At 40.0% G+C, this 19,931-nt stretch overlaps 3 protein-coding genes across 3 annotated transcripts in view; 2 read left to right on the forward strand and 1 right to left on the reverse strand.

Moving 5' to 3' along the window:
* LOC126758723 (furin-like protease 1) overlaps positions 1-19,931 on the reverse strand; it is a 267,237-nt gene that overhangs the window by 19,688 nt on the left and 227,618 nt on the right. The window contains exons 4-9 of the mRNA XM_050473088.1: positions 7,708-7,953; positions 7,494-7,622; positions 6,562-7,436; positions 6,280-6,453; positions 1,911-2,029; positions 93-1,550 (exon numbers count right to left, since the gene is read on the reverse strand). Coding sequence (XP_050329045.1) covers positions 93-1,550; positions 1,911-2,029; positions 6,280-6,453; positions 6,562-7,436; positions 7,494-7,622; positions 7,708-7,953 — 3,001 coding nt within the window. The remainder of the gene's footprint in view (positions 1-92; positions 1,551-1,910; positions 2,030-6,279; positions 6,454-6,561; positions 7,437-7,493; positions 7,623-7,707; positions 7,954-19,931) is intronic.
* On the forward strand, positions 2,422-3,911 carry LOC126758693 (E3 ubiquitin-protein ligase RNF113A-like). Its single transcript, XM_050473054.1, has one exon. The coding sequence runs from the start codon at positions 2,664-2,666 to the stop codon at positions 3,462-3,464; it is 801 nt and encodes a 266-aa protein (XP_050329011.1). The 5' UTR covers positions 2,422-2,663; the 3' UTR covers positions 3,465-3,911.
* Positions 8,090-9,796, forward strand: LOC126758677 (NADH-ubiquinone oxidoreductase 49 kDa subunit). Its single transcript, XM_050473030.1, has 2 exons — positions 8,090-8,314; positions 8,406-9,796. The coding sequence occupies exons 1-2, from the start codon at positions 8,122-8,124 to the stop codon at positions 9,764-9,766; spliced, it is 1,554 nt and encodes a 517-aa protein (XP_050328987.1). The 5' UTR covers positions 8,090-8,121; the 3' UTR covers positions 9,767-9,796.

Here is a 19,931-nt window from a genome sequence, read left to right on the forward strand (position 1 = left end):
TTTGTAACGAAAACTAAAAAAATTGCAACTGAAAAGTAATCTCTAAAAAACGAAATGATAACGTGAAGCATTCCATGAACACGTTTGACTACCATTGCTACTGCCACCATCCTTGCGGTTAGGCAACACGCCGAGTACACCGCCGATGGGGCGCTGCGTGCCGCCACTAACTCCTGCTGCCGCGAGCAGTAATTGCTGCTTCTTGATGATCTGCTGATCGGGAACAAAACTGGGCGAGGACTTTTTGGCATTTTCACGTGACGGCTTCGAAGCGCTGCCACCACTAACGCCACTGTTGCTGTTTTTGTTATTGTTATTGTTTACACTACTGCCACTATTACCCACACTCAACATTGGTCTGAAGGTCTCCGCTTCGTAGTCCAGCGGCGAAATGCCCGCCGTGGCAGCCAGTTTGCGTTTTTCAGCTTTCGACGCTGTGGCTGCAGCAGCCGCAGTGTCTTTCTCTTTTGGGCCCTGATATGGTTGAAACTCGGGAAAAATTGCCTGTATTTTCTCGTAATGTTCGAAAAGTTTCGGAATGCGCGTATCGGTGAATGAGGCAACCGTGAGTTTTTCGTGCGTTTGCATGGGTAACAGTGACTCCTTGATTTGTTTTGTTGCCTTGACAGGTAACTTTGAATAGCTGGTCATTTGCGTGGCTGCAGTTTTGGCCGCGTTGTTCGCGATGGCTGGGTTAGAGTCGGTGTTGGAGCTTGCCGAGTTGGATTTGATAGAAGTTTTACCGTTTTGACTGTTGTTGCTCGGGCGCATACCAGTACTGGTTGTAGTTGTTGTCGTCGATGTTATTTCACCAACAACCTTCCGGCTCATCTTGTCTTCATATCCGTGTAGACGCTCTGATGACTGCGCTTTCGTGCGCCCGCCTTGTTGTGAAGATTTTCCGGCCGACTTACTATTTCCGTTCCCACTTTGTTGCTGTTGTTGCGATATGCGGTAGAATTTGTTTTTCGTGTTTGTCGATGCGGGTTGTTCCTTTTTATTCGCCGAAGACTTGTTAGCACCACCCTTGCCGCCATTGCTCTTTTCACCAGACTTCCCCTTACCTTTGGTCCCCTTGCCGGGTTTCGTACTCTGTGAACCCAATATGACACCATAGGTTGCTGAGATTTGCTGATAACCGGGCGGTTGTATTTGCTGTTGTTGTTTATATAATTGTTGTTGCTTTTTACTACTTCCGTTAGCGACATTCAACAATGGATTATTTGCGCCATTCGCGGCTGTGTAAACGGATTTATTCGACGGTGTTGGCAATTTAATGGGAATTTTCACGCCCCCACCCGGCATGGCGTTGATGGCGCCAACAATGCCAGTGGCTGCATTGCTGCTGCTGCCGCCGACGTTATTGGACGAGATGCGCGGATATTGTGGCGAGTAGATCTGATGAAGGTTCGTTGTGGTGCTCGCCGCATTCGAATTTGGCGTGGTGTTTTCGGCGGAATTGGCGCGGGGCGTCGATACGGGGTCATTGGGGTCTATAGGCAGAGTAGTACCGTAGAATATTAGCGACCACTCACGTAGTAAGGCGTGACCTTTTCGCCGCAACGTTCAATTGTTTTTGTTAGTTGTGTAATCGCACACGATTGCATAGTTACAGTTATGTTATATTGTTAGCGCAGTGTAGATTTATTGTTATGTTTTTTTAAGTTATTGTTGTTGTTGTTCGGGATTAGTAACAGAATTGAAATTATTTTGATGTTGTCATATTATCACACAAGCGCAGCATGTAAGTAAATGTATAAGTTTGTATAACAGTAAGTGGTTAAGTAATATTAGGCAAGTTATATAACTACATGATTTAACTCAGATCGACTTACATACTCCTCGTTAATAAGTATGGTATGCATATAAACGTAAGATTTCTGTGGGTCTAATGGCACAGCGTGACTTACCCATATAGCGACCCTCGTTGTGTATTTCTAACTGCCAATCGCCATGCGGCGACTCTCCCCAAGTATGGACGGACATGAAGGGCCATTGATTAAAACCGGAACGAGAAACATCATGAATACTGCAAGTATAAAGTTATAAACGCTATTATTGTCAATATTCATTGTTACCTACAGCCTAGGCTGTGATATGTTAGATGTCTTATGACTGTCACAAATAAATCGATAAATATTCCAATAAAAGAATAGATCTTGTGATATACATTTGGTATGAAATAATTATTTGTCTTTAAAACTAAAGTATTCTTTGTTGTAATTCAAATAATTTGAGCTCAAATGGCGACTGTTAGGCTCCCCCAAAACTTTTTAAATAATTAAATTTATTAGTGTCAATAAATAATTCATTGAATCCGAAATGGAATACAAATACACATAAATGCTCTTCTATGGAAATTGTTACGACAACAGCGATCGATAATTAACGATAGCTCTTGTTCCTGCCTATCAAATTTTCTTTTGAAAAAGTTTAATTTCAAAATTTTCCCAATCTACAAATTTGCTTTTGGAATGAAACTCATTGAAAAATATTAAGAATATATTTTTGAAATAATCAGAAAAGAATTTCTCACACTTTCATATCCAAATATATTCAAGTACTAAATATCAAGAGAAACAGCAAATCAACAAAACCAAGACAATCAAAATCTCCAGCAAATACTACATTAAAATTACCAAAAAGTTTCGAAAATTACAGAAATGTCCTTAAGACGACATCAACCACAAACGAAGTCTCAGCTGAAGATACAGCTACGATCGTTGCAACCAAGTTGTAACGGTAACATAAATGGCATTGCTAGTTTCCAAACAAGAAACAACATTGTTGGCAATTCAGAAGAATATAATACACGAGAACCGCTCGCAGTGGCTAGTCCCGTCTCTTCGGTTACAACGGTAGTGCCGGTAGCAATACCTAGCACTTCAACGTCGGTAATACCCTTAGGCTCGGCCACAACTACCGATGCGCCAGCGGTGACCGAGCAAATTGCTAATTTGCTGAATTTGGCGCAACATCTATTGAGCAGTGTGCGTGAACAACAACAGCGCCAGCATCGACGCCGTCACCGTCACCAGCGCGAGTCTCGCTTGTTGGTGGGCACGCCATATCAGCGGCCAAATAGTGCGGCGCTTGCCACTTCACAGCAACTTAATGACAGCAATGACAACAATGAGAGTGGAATTAGCGGTACAAATGTGAATACCGTTAGTATAGGAGAAACATGTGCGGTTACAAATGACGGCGCCAACTCTACTGGTCAGCAGCAATTGAGGCATACAAAATTTTGCAATGGCGGCAGCAACAGTGGAACTAGTGAGGATAATATAAATTTTCAATGTGCTATTTGTTTGAACTCGTATCTGTTGCATCGGCCGATGGTCACTCAGTGTGGGCATTTATTTTGCAAGCGCTGTATAAGGCAGTGTGTCAGCTGTCAAGCAAAGTGTCCTATGTGTAATCGCAAATTGAATTCCAAGAGCATGTTTCGGGTGTATTTCTGAGCTTTTTGCATATGTGATTGCTTGGCGAGAGACCGAGGCGACAGGACAGTGGAGGCACCAGCATGCAATACAATTTGTATTTTGAAATTTTTGTTGACATTTCTTTGTTGAGCATGTTTGTACGTAGGTGCATCTCAATATGTACGAATATGTACGCCTTTTTGGGCAATTTTCTTTTTTAATTTGAATATTTGGTATGTTTTTTGTTCAATTGAGTGCTAATCTTTACAATACCCCCAATATTTGATTATGTTCTGTTACACATATAGTATATAGAAGTCCAACAAACAAAAAATATACACAACTTGCCCTTTAAATTGATTTTTGATAAACGACTTTAGACGAATATTGCTAAGCTTGTAGCTGTTGGAGTAGTACATATGCTTACTGAAAACTACGAATGCTTAGTTGGAAAAAAATATAAAAAATATATCGGTTTATGGTATATTCCACCCATCTATGCTGCTTATGTGCATCTTTTTAATAATAGTTCTAGTTTATCCGTCAAATATTAGATGTCATCAAATATGTGGTGTCCTCTTGCAAAAAAAAATATACATACATATAAAGGCAACAACAAATTTATCGAGTTAAATTTGCACAAGAGAGTATATGGATAAGTAAAGATAAGGTGTTATTCAATGCTACCAAATTTTGTTTTGCATGTCTTCGATTTGCTTTGCAATTGTGAATGGCCCAAATCACAAAATGTTGGCGAAAATGTAAATGAATTTTTTGTTTAAGAAATATAAAAACTGAAGTAAACTGTAATTGTTTGAATGAAAGCAAAACTAAGGGGTTACTTAAACGTTTTTTTATTTTGTTTTGCATGTCTTCGATTTGCTTTGCAATTGTGAATGGCCCAAATCACAAAATGTTGGCGAAAATGTAAATGAATTTTTTGTTTAAGAAATATAAAAACTGAAGTAAACTGTAATTGTTTGAATGAAAGCAAAACTAAGGGGTTACTTAAACGTTTTTTTATTACGGAAAGAAGAGTTACTCCATCAAAAAATAATCGTAACACAATTGCGCATGCGTCAGAACATATCGTCACCTGAAATGCAAAATAACGTATCATCAAAAAATTCAAAATTGAGTTTTTTACTGATTACGATTCACCACATCATATTACATATGTGTCGCAAATTTTAAGCTTCTGCGATCAAAAATACCCAAGCTATATTAAAAATTCAAAAAAAACGTATCATCAAGTGCTTGATTTCGTTAAACAAAATAACGTATCATCACTAAAGTATGTAAATATAACAGAGTGTTTTCTTGTTTTATATCGAAGTTAGCCTTCATTTATTGTTTATGTTTATTTTTAGTGATTAAGTTCAATGTGCTTTGGTAAGTTTAGGCTACATCGTTGATCGAACGTGGACTACTATATACATATATGTGCATATGTAGTCCTTTGTGAGGCCATAGAAAAGAATAACTCCTGTGTTCGAACTTATAAATTAACAAAACGCTTCCCGCCAGTTCGGTGGGATGTCTGAAGGTATGCGCCCCCAAGTGATTAAGTCCTGACCTTCCTAACTCAAGACAGCCAAGAAGGAAGCGTTGAGTTGTTTCCACCTAATCTTTTTCCATACAGCTTCTGCAGATGGCGTCTGGTAAGACTCTTCTTGCTAGCTCATGTTTCCTGCAATTCCGCTGTGGTCTGGCACTCATATCATTCTTATCACAAAGGCACTCGATGCTACTGATAGCGAGGTTAGGTCTTCGATCAGCTCTGAATTCTCTCATTGTTAATGAGTTCAAGGCTGGAATCGCCGCTCTGCTATCTGAGTCGATGGTCACTCCTCTGAAGGAGGGTGCACTCCGGAGTAGTAAATCTACTGCTACCTTAATGGCTCCAATCTCGGCCTGGAAGACACTGCAATACTTAGGAAGTTGGAGAAACTGGAGTTGATAGAGAGCTCCTGACAGTAGACCCCTCCACCTTTGACCCATCCATGAAGAAGCTCACTGTAACTTTTCTCCAACGGCTTCTTCCCACTCACAACTCCCTCGGAATATGGGTAGAGAAGGAGCCGCCAGAGTTCGGTTTAGGGACTCCATGATCCAAGTAATCAGACCCGTGCTTTTTTAGGAATTCAGCAGCCTATTCTATTGCAAAGTTTAACAATAACTAAGAAGAAATGGCAACATCTGCAGGACCTAGAAGCTTTAATTTCAGTAGACTGTTATTACTTTTATGATAATATACCTTTTGAATAATTAGTTATTAAATAAATAATAATTAAACATTATCCTCGTTTTTTAGCTTGAAATATTTAAATTTTTTCTGGTACTTATGTACATAATAATAATAAAAATAACATGAAATATTAAAAACTTGCAACTGTTTTTATTTAAAATTAAAAAAAAGTATTAATATTCAAATTTTTAATCTTTATACAAATTTAGATTGATCATACGTTATTTTGTTTCAGAAATGAAAATTCAAAATAACGTAAGACACCTACTATAAAATTTGCTTAATTTTTTCATTATTTTTTTTCTAAAATATACTTATAGGTTCATGTTAATTCAGATTTGAAAATTTTGTTTCAATATCTCAAGTGGTTTTCTTTTTATACGGTTTTTTGCTTCTCCTGTAAACCTACGAAAAGTGATGTTACGTTATTTTGCATTTCAGGTGACGATATGTAGTATGTATGTATGTTAGTGCAGAGTTACGCCGCAAATGCTGCCTGTTTGATTGTTCCATTTGCTACTATCTAATGCTTGGCGAATCGAAGATAGCCCTCTCGTATTCCAACTATGTTAATGGTGGTTAGTATATAATCTGTTATCGACTTACCGTGATGTTAATAAAGTAACTTTGGTGCCTGCTGGTGACTTGAGGTTCAACTGAATGTCCCCGCGACGTTGTGATGTCAGTGTGATTTTTGCTTGCACATGTTCCAGGTAATTGACGGATGAGCAGTGTTTTACAGTTAACTGTAATGTGATATAACTTCTGGGCGGAATGACTCTTTGAAAAGGAAAGAAGGAAGTGATTGTGAGACCTCATTGCATAGTAACAAAAGTTCTTTATTTCAAGTATACGTTCTTTACAGCGAAACGCTTTAACATTACTTACTTGTCCACATGCGGCGCATTAATTTCGCAACGCTGTTGTTCTGGCACCGTTTTCCATTTACGTGCCACTTGCACCATCGCTGCCGCATCCATGAGACCATAGCCGAACGAATGGCTAATGCGTCGACCGACGCCATTTCTCGACCATGTTGGATCTCGCAAGTTGGCCGGCTTTGCAGTACGCACCACAATATGTTGCAAATCACGCCACGTCAAATTCGTGTTCGATTCGAGCACTAGTGCTGCTATACCGGCAGCTAGCGGCGCCGAAGCTGAGGTACCCGTATGTGATACCGTACACGAATGATGCAAGTCTGTCGTCACCACCTGCTTCTCACTCTGTCCGCCACTACTGTAAGTGGTCGCCAATGTGGAACTGCATTTCTCCGAATACCAGGGTACGTGACCCTCTTCGGTGGCACTAGATATTGACAGTGTCCAAATGGAGTTTGTATAGCCGTCGCAATTACAATTGTCAAACTCACGACCGCCATTACCCGAAGCCCAAATAAATATGCTACCCTTGCCTTGACGCCCTTTGGTTACACCTTCAATGAAGGCGCGCTGCGCCAATTCGCCAGGACCATCAACAGTTTTACCATCATCGTCGGGACCCCACGACGCGCTATAAATGTCGATGTGTTGCGGATTGAGTGATAGGGAACGCGCCTCGACGGCGTCCGTCACATCGCCATCCAACATTCGGACACCGCCAACACTGGCACCAAATGCAATACCAACCGCACAGATTGAGTTATTGGCGGTGGCGGCCACTTCACCAGCGCAACGCGTACCATGCCGATTTGAATCAGTCATGTCGTAATGCGGCATTGGATCGTTATCGTGGCTGTTGACGTCATAAGACGCATCAGGGTCCTAAATAATATATTAGTGTTAAGAATGTTGCGATTGCTTCATGCGAATTGAACTTACATAGTTGTGCTCGATATCTGGATGGTCCGATTCCAGACCGTCGTCAAGTATTGTCACAACAATACCCTTGCCGGTGATGCCAGCCTGCCAAGCCGGTACTACATTCATATCCAAGCCGCCTCCGCGATTCTAATTACAAATTAGAACCAAACGAGTTTATATATGAGCAAAATGATTGCGAAAGACAGTGGTTTGCCCGCCAGCTAATACTTACCAGATACCACATTTGCGCCCATTTTGGGTCGTTTAGAGGAACTGTATCCACCTGTGAGAGCGCACGTGACGATGTCCTTGACGGGCGCATACGTATGTAGTCACGCTTCTGACGCGACTTTGCCTGCTGTTGCCTAGCCCATTGTACTCTGTGATCCTCGTCAAGGCGTATCTGATGCGACTGCGAGGGTGTCGGTGAACGCTTAGAGACTTTATGATGAGCGAAATGGTAATGATTTTCGAAAATCTGAAAATACAATTAAAAAAGAAATCAATAAAAAAGTACTGTTTGTATATACCGCTTTTAGAATAGGCATCCTCTTCGGAATTTAAAAACTTGGCAATTCACTTTCAAAAAATAAATTTGCTGTGAAGAAAAAACTCAAATTTTTTTGGAGAAAAGAAATAAGCGAAAATGCCGAACGCTTGGAATAATATTTTGGAGATTGTTCTACTCAAATTACGCAGCTCAAAGCAACTGTCTCGCGTAAAGGACTACTCGAAGCAAGTGCTGACCAATAGGTTTTTGATAAAACCAGATCTTGGCGATACTCTCAAATCTTCTCTGGCGAGAATGGCTGTGGCAATGTTTTTCTCGCACCACAAACGTAAGTGCTAAGAACAAGAACGAACATGCATAGCATAATATACACAAATAGAATTAATCCAACATTTTATCGTGTAAATTTTACGATCCAGAACCGCGTCGTTTAACTTGCACAGCAAAAGCTGAGAAGCAGGCTAACAAGTTACCGAAGTTAGAGCGAAAGGAGTCAAAGCACTGGTACCCAGATCCAGAATATATGAAACAATTCGAAGGCTGCGTTATAGACGACAAAGATACATCACGCTTCGATCGCTGGTCCGGCAAAATACCCCCACAAATAGATCGCTCTTTTCGTTCTAAGTTTATTAACTTTGGACCGGCCCATCCAGCTGCACACGGCGTCTTACGCATGGTTTTGCAACTTGATAATGAGACCGTTCTATCTGCCGATCCACACATTGGCCTGTTGCATCGCGGTACGGAGAAGCTAATTGAGAATAAAATGTACATGCAGGGCCTACCATACTTCGATCGTCTCGATTATGTGTCATGCATGTCGAATGAACTCTGCTATTGCTTGGCCATCGAGAAACTGTTGGGGCTGCAAGTGCCCAAACGTGCGCAATACATACGCACAATGTTTTCGGAGATCATGCGTTTAACCAATCACACAGTCGCTTGCGCCACTGCTGTGTTAGATTGTGGTGGCATTACACCACTCTTCTGGATGTTCGAAGAACGTGAGAAGTTGTATGAGTTCTGTGAGCGCGCCTCGGGTGCACGCATGCATGCCGCATATATACGACCGGGCGGTGTGGCATACGATTTGCCACTCGGATTCTGTGATGACCTCTTCGACTTCATTTGCCGCTTTCGACATCGCATTGATGAATTTGAGGACCTCGTTACAGACAATCGCATTTGGCGTATGCGTAATATCGGCATTGGGCGCATAACGGCGCATGAGGCAATGAATTATGGTTGCTCCGGCGCGGTTTTGCGTGCTACTGGCGTAAAGTGGGATCTGCGCAAGACGCAACCATATGATGCTTATGCGGAAATCGACTTTGAGGTGCCAGTTGGCGTTAACGGCGACTGTTATGATCGTTACTTGTGTCGTATACGTGAAATGCGCGAAGCATGTAATATAATCAATCAATGTCTCAATAAGCTGCCCGCAGGTGAAATCAAAGCGGACGATCATAAAGTGTGTCCGCCGAGGAGAAGAATCATGAAGAGAGGCATGGAGGAGCTAATACATCATTTCAAATATTATACACAAGGATTTGCAGTGCCACCAGGCGAAACTTATACAGCTGTGGAATCACCGAAAGGCGAGTTTGGTGTCTATCTGGTATCGGATGGCACTTCAAAGCCATATCGTTGTAAAATTCGTGCAGCAAGTTATCCACATTTGGCTCTAATGAATAAACTAACCTATAAGCACTTTTTAGCCGATGCAGTGGCCATTATTGGTTCATTAGATATAGTGTTTGGTGAAATCGATCGTTAGAGACTTGATGTAAAGTAAACACAGAAGCCGATCGCCAATAAATGTACATTTTGCGAGTATTTCGAAATGATTCTTATTCGTATAATTCTCAAGCCTAAATTGGGTAGGAAGCCTGATTTTTGAATATTTTAGGCATATCTTTGTCTATATTGCTCTTCACAGGACGTTATAAGGGAGATTGGCAGATCAATTCACTGTTGAGGTATCTGTTTTGTTTTAACTGTAAATATATTAATGTTAATAAGACAGTTGGATGAGGATGGAAGATGACAGACAGATCGACAGAAATTGCATCGAGTACTTTAAGCGGAACAAAAATGCAGGTTGTCGAGTCAAAACGGATTTTTCATTACTAGAGAACTTCTTCAAGCATTTCTATTGATATAAAATAAAATTTTTGACTATATACCAGTGCATGAATGTATGATTTCTTCCTCACTCACATCACCTACGACCAACTTTACAGAGATATATATAATAACAACAACAATGCGTATTCAAACAAAGCTTGCTAATAGAAAACAAAAAATTAAAAGTACTTGAAATTGCACTCCGGTTGCGCTATTTATTAGTACCTACAAGCATTTTTCGGAGTAATTACATGTATACGTGAACTTTCAACAATGTGGCAGCACACAGCAACAGCCACAATTAAGTGTTGCTTGTTAATTACTGCTTAACTAATTAAGGGTTAAATGGCTTAATGAGATTAATGCAAGTGCAAAAGCAAAAACAAAAATCTCATCACACTCACACATGCTCATGAATGCACGCACGAATGTAAAAGAAGGAAAAAAAAACAACTCTTCACACACACACATATACAATAAAAATAAATGGATTAACCAAAAAGTTTGTATAAGAACAAAAAAAAACTTAATTGGAAAAATGGCACCCATGTGGCAACCACAGCACAGCGCCGCTGTCACCAGCAGGTAAATGACATTAAAGCTCCGCTAAACTAGGTGGAAGGAATGCATTTTTGTATGGACGTGCATGTAAATTGCTACCAAATGCATGGAGTGACTCTGGTCAGGTCGCTGAATATATGTAAGTGCGTCGCAGGCCAAGCACGCATATTTAGGTGGCATTTATGGGAAATTACAATACACACGAATTGTCGTTTCACCAAATAAAAACAAAATATAGGAAAATAATAGAATCTGCATAAAAGAATTGGAAGGATGTGAAAACAACAAATTATCGGAAACAATATTAAGGACCGATACGAAAGTCTCCGAACAATCAGCCCTCCCCTGATCTTGGCTTCCTTCACTATTATGCAATACTGAACGGCAATGAGTTTATAAACAATTAAGTGTTGCTCTTAACTTTTGATTCATTTAAACTAAAATGTAAGGCAGAAGAGAGGAAATTACAATTACAAAACACTCAAATCACCACATATGTATGTACATAACTTTAAAATCTCAAAAAATTGCCTACAATAAATAGAATTAGGCAATACTGGAACCGCCGAAGTAAATTCATAGAACTCAGTACATACATATTTGTCCACATACAATTCGTATTCGCACACAAATGTTTCCATATACATATTTACATATACACGCATACAAGCGAAAAACGCAATTAACTCAATTAAAATGAGTATTTATGTTCATTTGTGGAATTATTTTATAATTAAGTGAATTTATGGCCGCCAACAGAATTAAGCGAGACAGGTGCTATTAACGCGTTGCTAAGTGTGTGCATAGGTACATATGTATGTACAAGCATAATTCACTAATGAACATGAGCAGCGCAAGGGAGCCATTAATAGTGTATGTTGCATATATTTAGGCGCCTGGCAATTTATGTTTTAATTGAAATTCCAGCTTTTTTTGCTACCGTAATTTGATATTTACAGTTCCGATACAAAGTCTCATTTTAAAACGTACTCGTACATACACGTACACATATGTATATACTTCTATACACAAGTAAATATATACAAAGCACGGCAGCTACAACTTTGCCTTTTGGTTGGTGGGCAGTTGCAGTTGCGAGAAACGATCTCGGCAACCGACCATGCAACAGGCTAGCAAGGCTTCAGCTCGAACTGAAACGAAACTCTTTCCCATTTATTGACTTGCGTGTATGAGCGTATATATTCAACTACTGGACTTCTGAGAAGCATAACAATGGCGTAAGTGTATGCTTGTACGAAGCATGTATGTTCACCGAAACCGGTTGGCCTTTCCACAAGCCGTTGCTACCTTCAAAATGCATTATCCCGTTTGCCATTCCAATATCCTTGCGCTTAAACACGATGCACACAGCGATAGTTCAGCTCTTATCCGTTTCCTTTTCCGCTGCTATTGCCATTTCCGTTTGCAGGTGCATGCTTTTGTAGATGACAAGTTCAATTATTGAAAGCATTGTGCTCGGTGAAAAGTTCAGTTTCGAAAGCGACTTCGCATGCGAATGAAATTCCAATTACAAATGCATTTTCGGTGCAAAACGGAAACGGATATAGAACTGTGTAAATTTGGCGTTTTAGTTGTGTATACGAACACGAGCAATGCAGTTATCTGCTGCACGTTTATGTGGCAACTGCAGTGGCGCGCTTTGAAAGCAACTGCAGCTGGCGTGACGCTTAGAAAAGTGCAGCCTCAGTGGCGTCTGTATGTATTTGCTGGCATGATACCTGTGGTGAAGTGGGAAGTTTAGGGAAATTTAGCTCGTTTCAGCTAGCAGATGTTTTTCATTTTGTATATTTTATTTTATGTTAGTAAAATTGTAATAATTAAATTTGCCGTAAGCTTTCTACTTACTATAAGCGACCTGAATAAAACTACATAATTTGTACAATTTAAATTTAAGATATTAAAGCAATCTTTTGTTGGTTAAACAAAGTGCCGTTACAACAAAATGGTTGTATGCCCCGGCTATAGTAACTGAGTGACACACACACATCGAAGCACGAAAATAGGCGACTAAGCGACATACATTATTCAAATATGCAAGCATAAAGTACAAGCGAATGCACTTCCAGCTATCAGGCATACCAGTATATGTACATATGTATATGTACATATCCGAACACGCATACATACACATGAAAATGCTTGCTCACACACATGCAAGAAAGCGTTTGCTTAACCACACACACATTTGGGCATATTCAAAAAAAGGGATGCAGCGCAAACCCTCACACATATGTATAGCACCTACATTCTTATGCGTAAATGTACATATGTACGGTACTCGTGCTGCCTTTTCGTGCCACGAACGCCGCTTTGTGCTAATTCGAGAGGCAACCACTCGACACTCACTTTAACCGCCAACGACAACTTGGCTGCGCCTGTCGCAGATTGTTTGGAGTACATGCTGATGTTGCTCCACAGCTGCCAACCACTAGTCGGCTAGAAACAACCGAACACGCTCTTCAACTTCCAACCTCCTTACACAAAGCGGCAATGATAATTCGTGAGCTCATGTGTGGTTGTATGTGCATGCATGTGAAAACCAGCTTGTGTGTGTTTGTGTGGGTAAACAGCACGGATTTGTAAATGTCACCTGACTTGCTTATTCAACTCGGCTGTTCAACAACTCACCACTCCTGCGGTGCTCCAGCAGAACTTTAACAACATCATACTCGCACACGTATGTAAGTGGCACTGCGGCGGCGGACGACAGGTTTATGCAAATTTGGCAGGAAAACAGCCCGACGGGACTCCAATCACACCTAAGGAAGCTCGGCTAAGCAGCAATACAGCCAACCAAGCTGCCAAGTAAATACAAATTGAATAGCCAAACAGAGCGACTGAATGGACGGACTCCTATTGTTTGTCCCGATTTACTTTCACACACACCCACACATAAATGTGATCTTTTCTGAGTGCACAGATAGGCGCAGTACTCCACCCTCCCACATTGCTTGGCTCTAACACTGTAACTAAGCGCTGAGATTTCCTCGCTATTGTTACTAGAGCCGGGATACTAACTCCTCGGGTCCCCACCATTCGGCTTAGTTTGTACACATCACCATCGAGTGAACACGGCTGACACCTTCAACAAAGCGAGCATCACTTACCATCAGCATAGCCGCACACTGCCACATACACGCATACATGCACTTAAGCATTTATCTACATGGCTGTAATTCAAAGCCTGGCTCTGACTCGTCACTTGCTTACATGCTTGCATAAACATGAGCAAAGTGCTTTACACTTCGAGTACATGTGTACTTAGGCAATAACTTCATAAAATGGGGCAAACGCAACGTTATAAGGAGTCTTAAACACAGAAGGTGTTGTTTAAACGTTTAAAAACACAGCTTTCTTCATCAATATGCCTTAAGAAGACTATGTGTGTGACGGAGAGTAAATCTTCGAGATATTTTCAGAAGGAGCGTTGTCCAAACGCCTTTACGAAGTCTTACAAATACCTTAAAAATGAGTAGCAAATGAGGATTCAGACTCAAAATTATTTATACAAGTACTGAATATTTGGTCCAAGTTGGTGTTGAGTGTGGGTTCATATGCGTCAATAGGATTTTGCCGGCACCAACTGATGTAAATTAAGATAGTGTCGTCTACTTTGGCTCTGAAGTAATGACTCAGCAAACCTCCGTTGCAAGAAAAATTTACCTTACGACAGTCTTTATAGCTGGAACGGTTAAGAGTAGGGGAACGTAGTGTTCTTTGTAGTAAGTTGTAGTTGCGAAGATGCACCAAAACTAATTACCACCTTCTAGGAACCTTTTGAATGGTGAGGTTTTCACGCGCTTCGCAATTTATCGCCTTAATTGCTTTGTGTTGCTACACTTTTTATACGGCCCAGACATGCACACACTTTCAAAAGTATATGTGTTTTCTCATTGTGTCTTCTTTTCTTTTCGCTGCTATTTCGCACCAGTCAAACAACTGTGCTAAGTGCTTTTAATCAAATCGCCATTGCAGCCATTCATTTGTCTCGAGCACCTTTCACTGCTTCGAAGCGGTAAGGTGAATTACAATTCTGACAGCCGCACAAACGCACGCACAAGAGAGCAAATAAAAGAGAGGCAACCGTTGGCGTGGCGTACTTGCTGGCGCTAGCTATAAGAACGAGTGCGCTACCGTGACCTCAGTGATTGCGATTAGTAGACGATGTTGTCCAGTTGATTAATTAAAACGACGACAGCTTCAAAGGAAGAAATGCGCCAGCCAAAGTGATTCGTCTTTCCATATTTTTCTTGAATTGGTAAACCAACTCAGCAATTTACCGTAGATATAAGAGTTGTCAGTTGCAGCATTCGGTGTGCTTTCATCTTTACTCTCGCGATGTCAGCGATGAGCAGGGAATAGAGTAGCGGAAAATGAAGTGGATACGCGAAAAATAAAAAAATACCACTTTTGTATAAAATGCTGGTTAGTGACCACAGCGCGCAATCAGCGTTAGCGTAATCACATCTTACTCTCTGCTGCCAGTCATCCCTAATCCTTCAGTGAAATTGGCCAGTTTGTAGTGGCAGAAAGACCATATACAACTCCAACAAAGTGCATGGCAATTAAACTGACTAAAGCTAATTGAATGCGATTAATGGCAACTGATAGATAGAGGTAGATGAATACGCGTAAGCTAAGGGAAGCAGCATCAGCTGAAGAGAGAGCAAAGGGAACTGTGAAAGTGTTTCAGGAATTACTCACAAAGGTATGCAATGATTGAGCACAACGGCACAGAAAGATTGCTAAAGTCAATTCGTTTCAACATCTTTTTCTATGCGCTGCACAACTATACGATTATATGTATATGTATGTACGTGTGTACTTCTGCACACGTTAGAATCAGAATCACCAAAGAAGCCTTGCTGGTAGAAGAAGTATTCCTATGAAACTGTTGAACTGTATGTTTTTGTTAAGCGCACACAAATGTAGACAAGAGTTGGCAAATCGTTTAAGGTTGAAAGCAAAGAGCAGCAGCATGAAAGAAAATCTTATTTATCTTATCTATAACTTATTTATAATACGTAAATATTCTTGTTTTGTTTTTGAATAAATAATGGTCTATTAATGATTACTTTCATAAAAGAAATTATATAAGCCATTTTCCTTTAAGGCGAACGGATTTTAAAGAATTTTTAAAGTTAAAAAAATCAGGCATTAATATTGACTTCGCTTCCCTTTTTTTGGTGCTTTCAACTGTCATTTTATTATTTAAATTTACCTCATTTAATTGCAACATAGTTAATGGAACTTGAAAAAGTTCTCGCTGAACCAACGCACTCTCAAGCACCATACATACATACATATGTAGATATGTTTAAACAATATAAAGACCTATGCTGCTTTAAGTTTATGCAACTGTTGCAAAAATAATCAACAACAAAAAAGGCGTGGAAGCAGAAGTGGCGGCGCAACGAAAATATTTCTGCTTGCCACCATTTTGTGGATGTGGCCAACGGACGGACGAGTTGCAGCTGTTGTCAAGCCACAGCTCTAATTTACACAATGTTATTTATACATTTACAATGGCACCGCAAGCACACGATCGCACACCTGCACAAACGCACACACAAAGCTGCACACAATGACAGAGTAAAATAAAAATTAAATTGAAAAATAAGCAACAGCAAAATAACGGCAGCCAGATAATAATAACTGCAATTAACTGCAATGACAACAGCGGCGGCGCTGAGTGGGGGCAATGACTGCTGGAATCGCCTGCGAACAGCTCCACGCCGGCGCATACGCACACGCACACATGAACTGCATTTCATTTGCACTCTTCGATAAACAATGAAATTATTTAATTGCAGGCATTATTTGCCATACAAAGTCATTAACGAAATAAGCGTTGCATTGCAAATACAAATTAAGTTTAAAAAATTCAATAAACAAAAGTGGCGAAAACTGTTATTTGCGCGACGTGCTGCGGCTCTGATTTTTGAAATAAATATTTCAGTAAAACATCCGATCCGTAGTTTGTGTGTGGGCATGTGGCATAGTTTTAAAATTAAACGCCTGGGATTTTAAAAAAATGTCAGTATGTAAATTTAAATCTACAAATAAAACGTTATTTGTTTAAGAAACGGTGTCACAAAATGAAATTTTGGGAAGTTGAAAAAAAGTTACAGCCGTTTAAAAATGAGTAAAAATATTGAAGAAATTCGCTATATTTTGAAATTTTTGTATAAAAAAGAGCAGAATTCTACACAAGCCACCAATGAAATTTTTGAAGTTTACGGAGATGATGCTGTATCAGTTCGTGTAGCACAACAATGGTTCGCTCGCCTCTGTTCTAGAATTTTCGATTTACACTGAGGAAAGTTTTACACTGTGAATAATGTGTCTAGGGAACAATTGGCAAAAAGTGGTCGACTAAAATGGTAAAGTTTGTTTATTTATTTATTACTATAAATATAGTGAAAATAATTTGAAATTTGATTACATACATATGTAAGCGAGCAAGAACTCGGTACTCGGATAAAAACCAGAGGATGTCTAATTTTGGGTGCGCTCGACGTTAGTATTCCCTAATTTTTGATATAACATATCAAAAGTCTCCGTTTTATATTAATAGTTTAAAAGACGACTGCTCTGGAGTTTCAAGTATTCTTGAGAAGGCTGTAGTAGTTCTTTTCTGTTTGTTTTAGTGCTAATTTTTATTCTAATATTAAATATATAAGAGTCGCCAGTATCAAAGTCAAATTTTTAATTTTCACATGCGCACATTCGCCACTACATAACGTTTCAAGTATAGAAAATAATACGAACAATTTTTAAATATTGATTTAATCGCTCACATATGTACCTTTGATGCCCCAGCACCATGTATGTATGTACATATATCAATGCCGACTTCTCTTTTAATAAAACGAAAATAGTCTCGATGTCTGGCGAGGCGTCTGCAAAAGGCTGAGCCACCACCATTCTCCGCTTACAATGAAAGTCTGCCATTTGTCTGATTTTCGCACCACCTCACACTTTTCAATTTTCCGATTTCCACTACACGATTTTCCCTTTCACTTTGCGCACACCTTCGCACCGCCGGCTGTCTGACCTCCTGAGCGGCAGCACCGGCCGCGGCGTCTGTTTGTCTAGGTTTGCATTAAATATTTGCAAATTGCGCACCGGCATTTGCAGCCGACCAAAGGCACTACACACACAACAAACTAATCTTTGTGTTTACTATTATATTTCCCATTCTTGTGCCTGCATGTGTTGTCTGTTATGTCGTCGTTTAAATGGGGATGGATGTGTGTGTGTGAGTGCGTACCGGCGTTGCGATTTCCCTGCAGCCATGTGCTTGAGCGCGTGCATGAAAACAAATAGCAAGCACCCAAGCACACATACACATGCACACCGGCAAACAAACACATAATTTATTTAGTTTGCCCCAAAAAGTATGCTTTCATAAAAGGAGTCTTGCGCTAAGCACACCACGCCAAGAGCACTATCGGAGGCTACAATCCAGGATATTAGATATGCACGCAAACTCCCCTGAGCACAATTCAAGGTAAAATGTAATAAAATAGAAATATAAAATCATCGAGTAGCAAGAAGGCAGAGTAAGCTTTGAAGCGTGCAAAAGGAAGAATTTGCGGAAAATTTTGTGGAAAAAGGGTGCGTTATAAAAATAGAGTTTTCCTGATATTCGAGCAATAAAAATACTTGGGCATTGGTGTATGTGCGTGCGTGTGGATGCTGTTCAGGGGTCAGTTACCGGGGTTGTTTTGTAATTGCAGTACAAAAAGGGAAGGAGATGCAAGCTAAATCGGTAAGAAATTGCTTCTGAAGTTTACGGAGATGATGGGCTGGAGAATTACTTAAAAACGTTACATTTTATGCGCTACATGGAAGGTGACTGGAATATAGCTCGTGGTTGGTTTAACGGTTATGCTCCCTTCAATACTCACGTAAGGGTGCGTACTGGCTATTTGTCGGTGTGTTTGCAAGACGAGTACACAACGCAGTATAATGATGAGGAGAGGGGCGTAGGCATGAATAAAATATTATTGTAAGGCAATTTATTCTCATTGAGCTGTGTAGCTCTTCAAGACACTTGGTTGATTTTATTAAGCGAATGTTTCAATAGAAGCTTGATAAGGAGCAAAAAGATGAAGAACAATTTTTTTCAATATAAAATACAAATAATAAATACAATAACTTTTTAAAATAAAACACAAAGATGTCATGTGTTATGAACAGAAAACTTGTTATTTTAAAATAATTAAGTCGCTTATATTTCAGAATATTTAGCCAGTTCGATTAGTTTGATTAATTCGCACACAAATTTAATAAATATTTTCTCACATATAAGGAACTTTTTCAAAATATCTACAAAATTTCTGTTTCATAACATTGCAAACTACTCAAAGACTTCGATTAAATAACAGAAATAAAACGGCTGCCTACATTCCGGGGTAATACTTATAAAATTAGAGGGAAATTGTCTTTCTTATTTCTATAAAATGGAGGCAGTACTTTCCTGCTTCCATAGGACTCACTCTCACTTTTCACCCGCTAAGACAACTGTGGCATGTACAAAGTAGAGTTGAGTAGTTGAAGTTATGATTGATATGTTCTACTAGTCGTTGAAATTATAAGCCAATACAGCCAAGATTTTCACCTGTCAATCGCTTCGAATTGGCCGTGCTATTACAGCACCTGTGTCTGCCTGGCAAAGTAAAAGCATTGAAAGCATCTTTGATGAGAAAATAACGGTAACACACACATCTCGCCGTCGAATTCTTAGCTAACAAATGTGCACGCACATACAACAGCTTAAGAATTATTATAGTATTGCACAAATTACATATGTAACTTCCAGACGTCTCGCAGCAATTCAACACAGCTTAATACCGAGTTTGCCTTCCATTAATCCGGACTCAGTATTTGCCGCCCTTTGTTGTCATTGTAAAGCATTGACGCCTTGGCTAACGTCTCGGCGCATTGGTGGCAATTTGCATTGTGGGATTTTCACGTCCCGTCGCCGCGCATCTTCGTATTTTCGTCAAATGTTTGCTTTCTGCTTTTTCGCCATCGATTTGCCTTTAGAGATTTTTCTCGCTTGTTCCTTCTCAGGCCCGAAGACTCAAACCCTCCGGCATTGTTCTCGCCAACATTATCCCTACCGATGGTGGGAGAAGACGGGGCAGACCGGGCAGCGCTTTTTTAAATCAGCTTTTGCTGATAATGCTCTTGGTGTCTTGTTGTTGCTTATACTGTGCGGGTGC

This window comes from Bactrocera neohumeralis, chromosome 2 (genome assembly GCF_024586455.1).
Source record: "Bactrocera neohumeralis isolate Rockhampton chromosome 2, APGP_CSIRO_Bneo_wtdbg2-racon-allhic-juicebox.fasta_v2, whole genome shotgun sequence".
Taxonomy (NCBI): Eukaryota; Metazoa; Arthropoda; class Insecta; order Diptera; family Tephritidae; genus Bactrocera; species Bactrocera neohumeralis.

What these genes read in the sequence shown, in the direction of transcription:
- LOC126758693 (XM_050473054.1), top strand. Translation starts at nt 2,664, where the DNA reads ATGTCCTTAAGACGACATCAACCACAAACGAAGTCTCAGCTGAAGATA.
- LOC126758677 (XM_050473030.1), top strand. Translation starts at nt 8,122, where the DNA reads ATGCCGAACGCTTGGAATAATATTTTGGAGATTGTTCTACTCAAATTA. An exon ending in GTTTTTCTCGCACCACAAAC is followed by an intron (nt 8,315 to 8,405) that starts GTAAGTGCTAAG and finishes TTTACGATCCAG; the next exon opens with AACCGCGTCGTTTAACTTGC.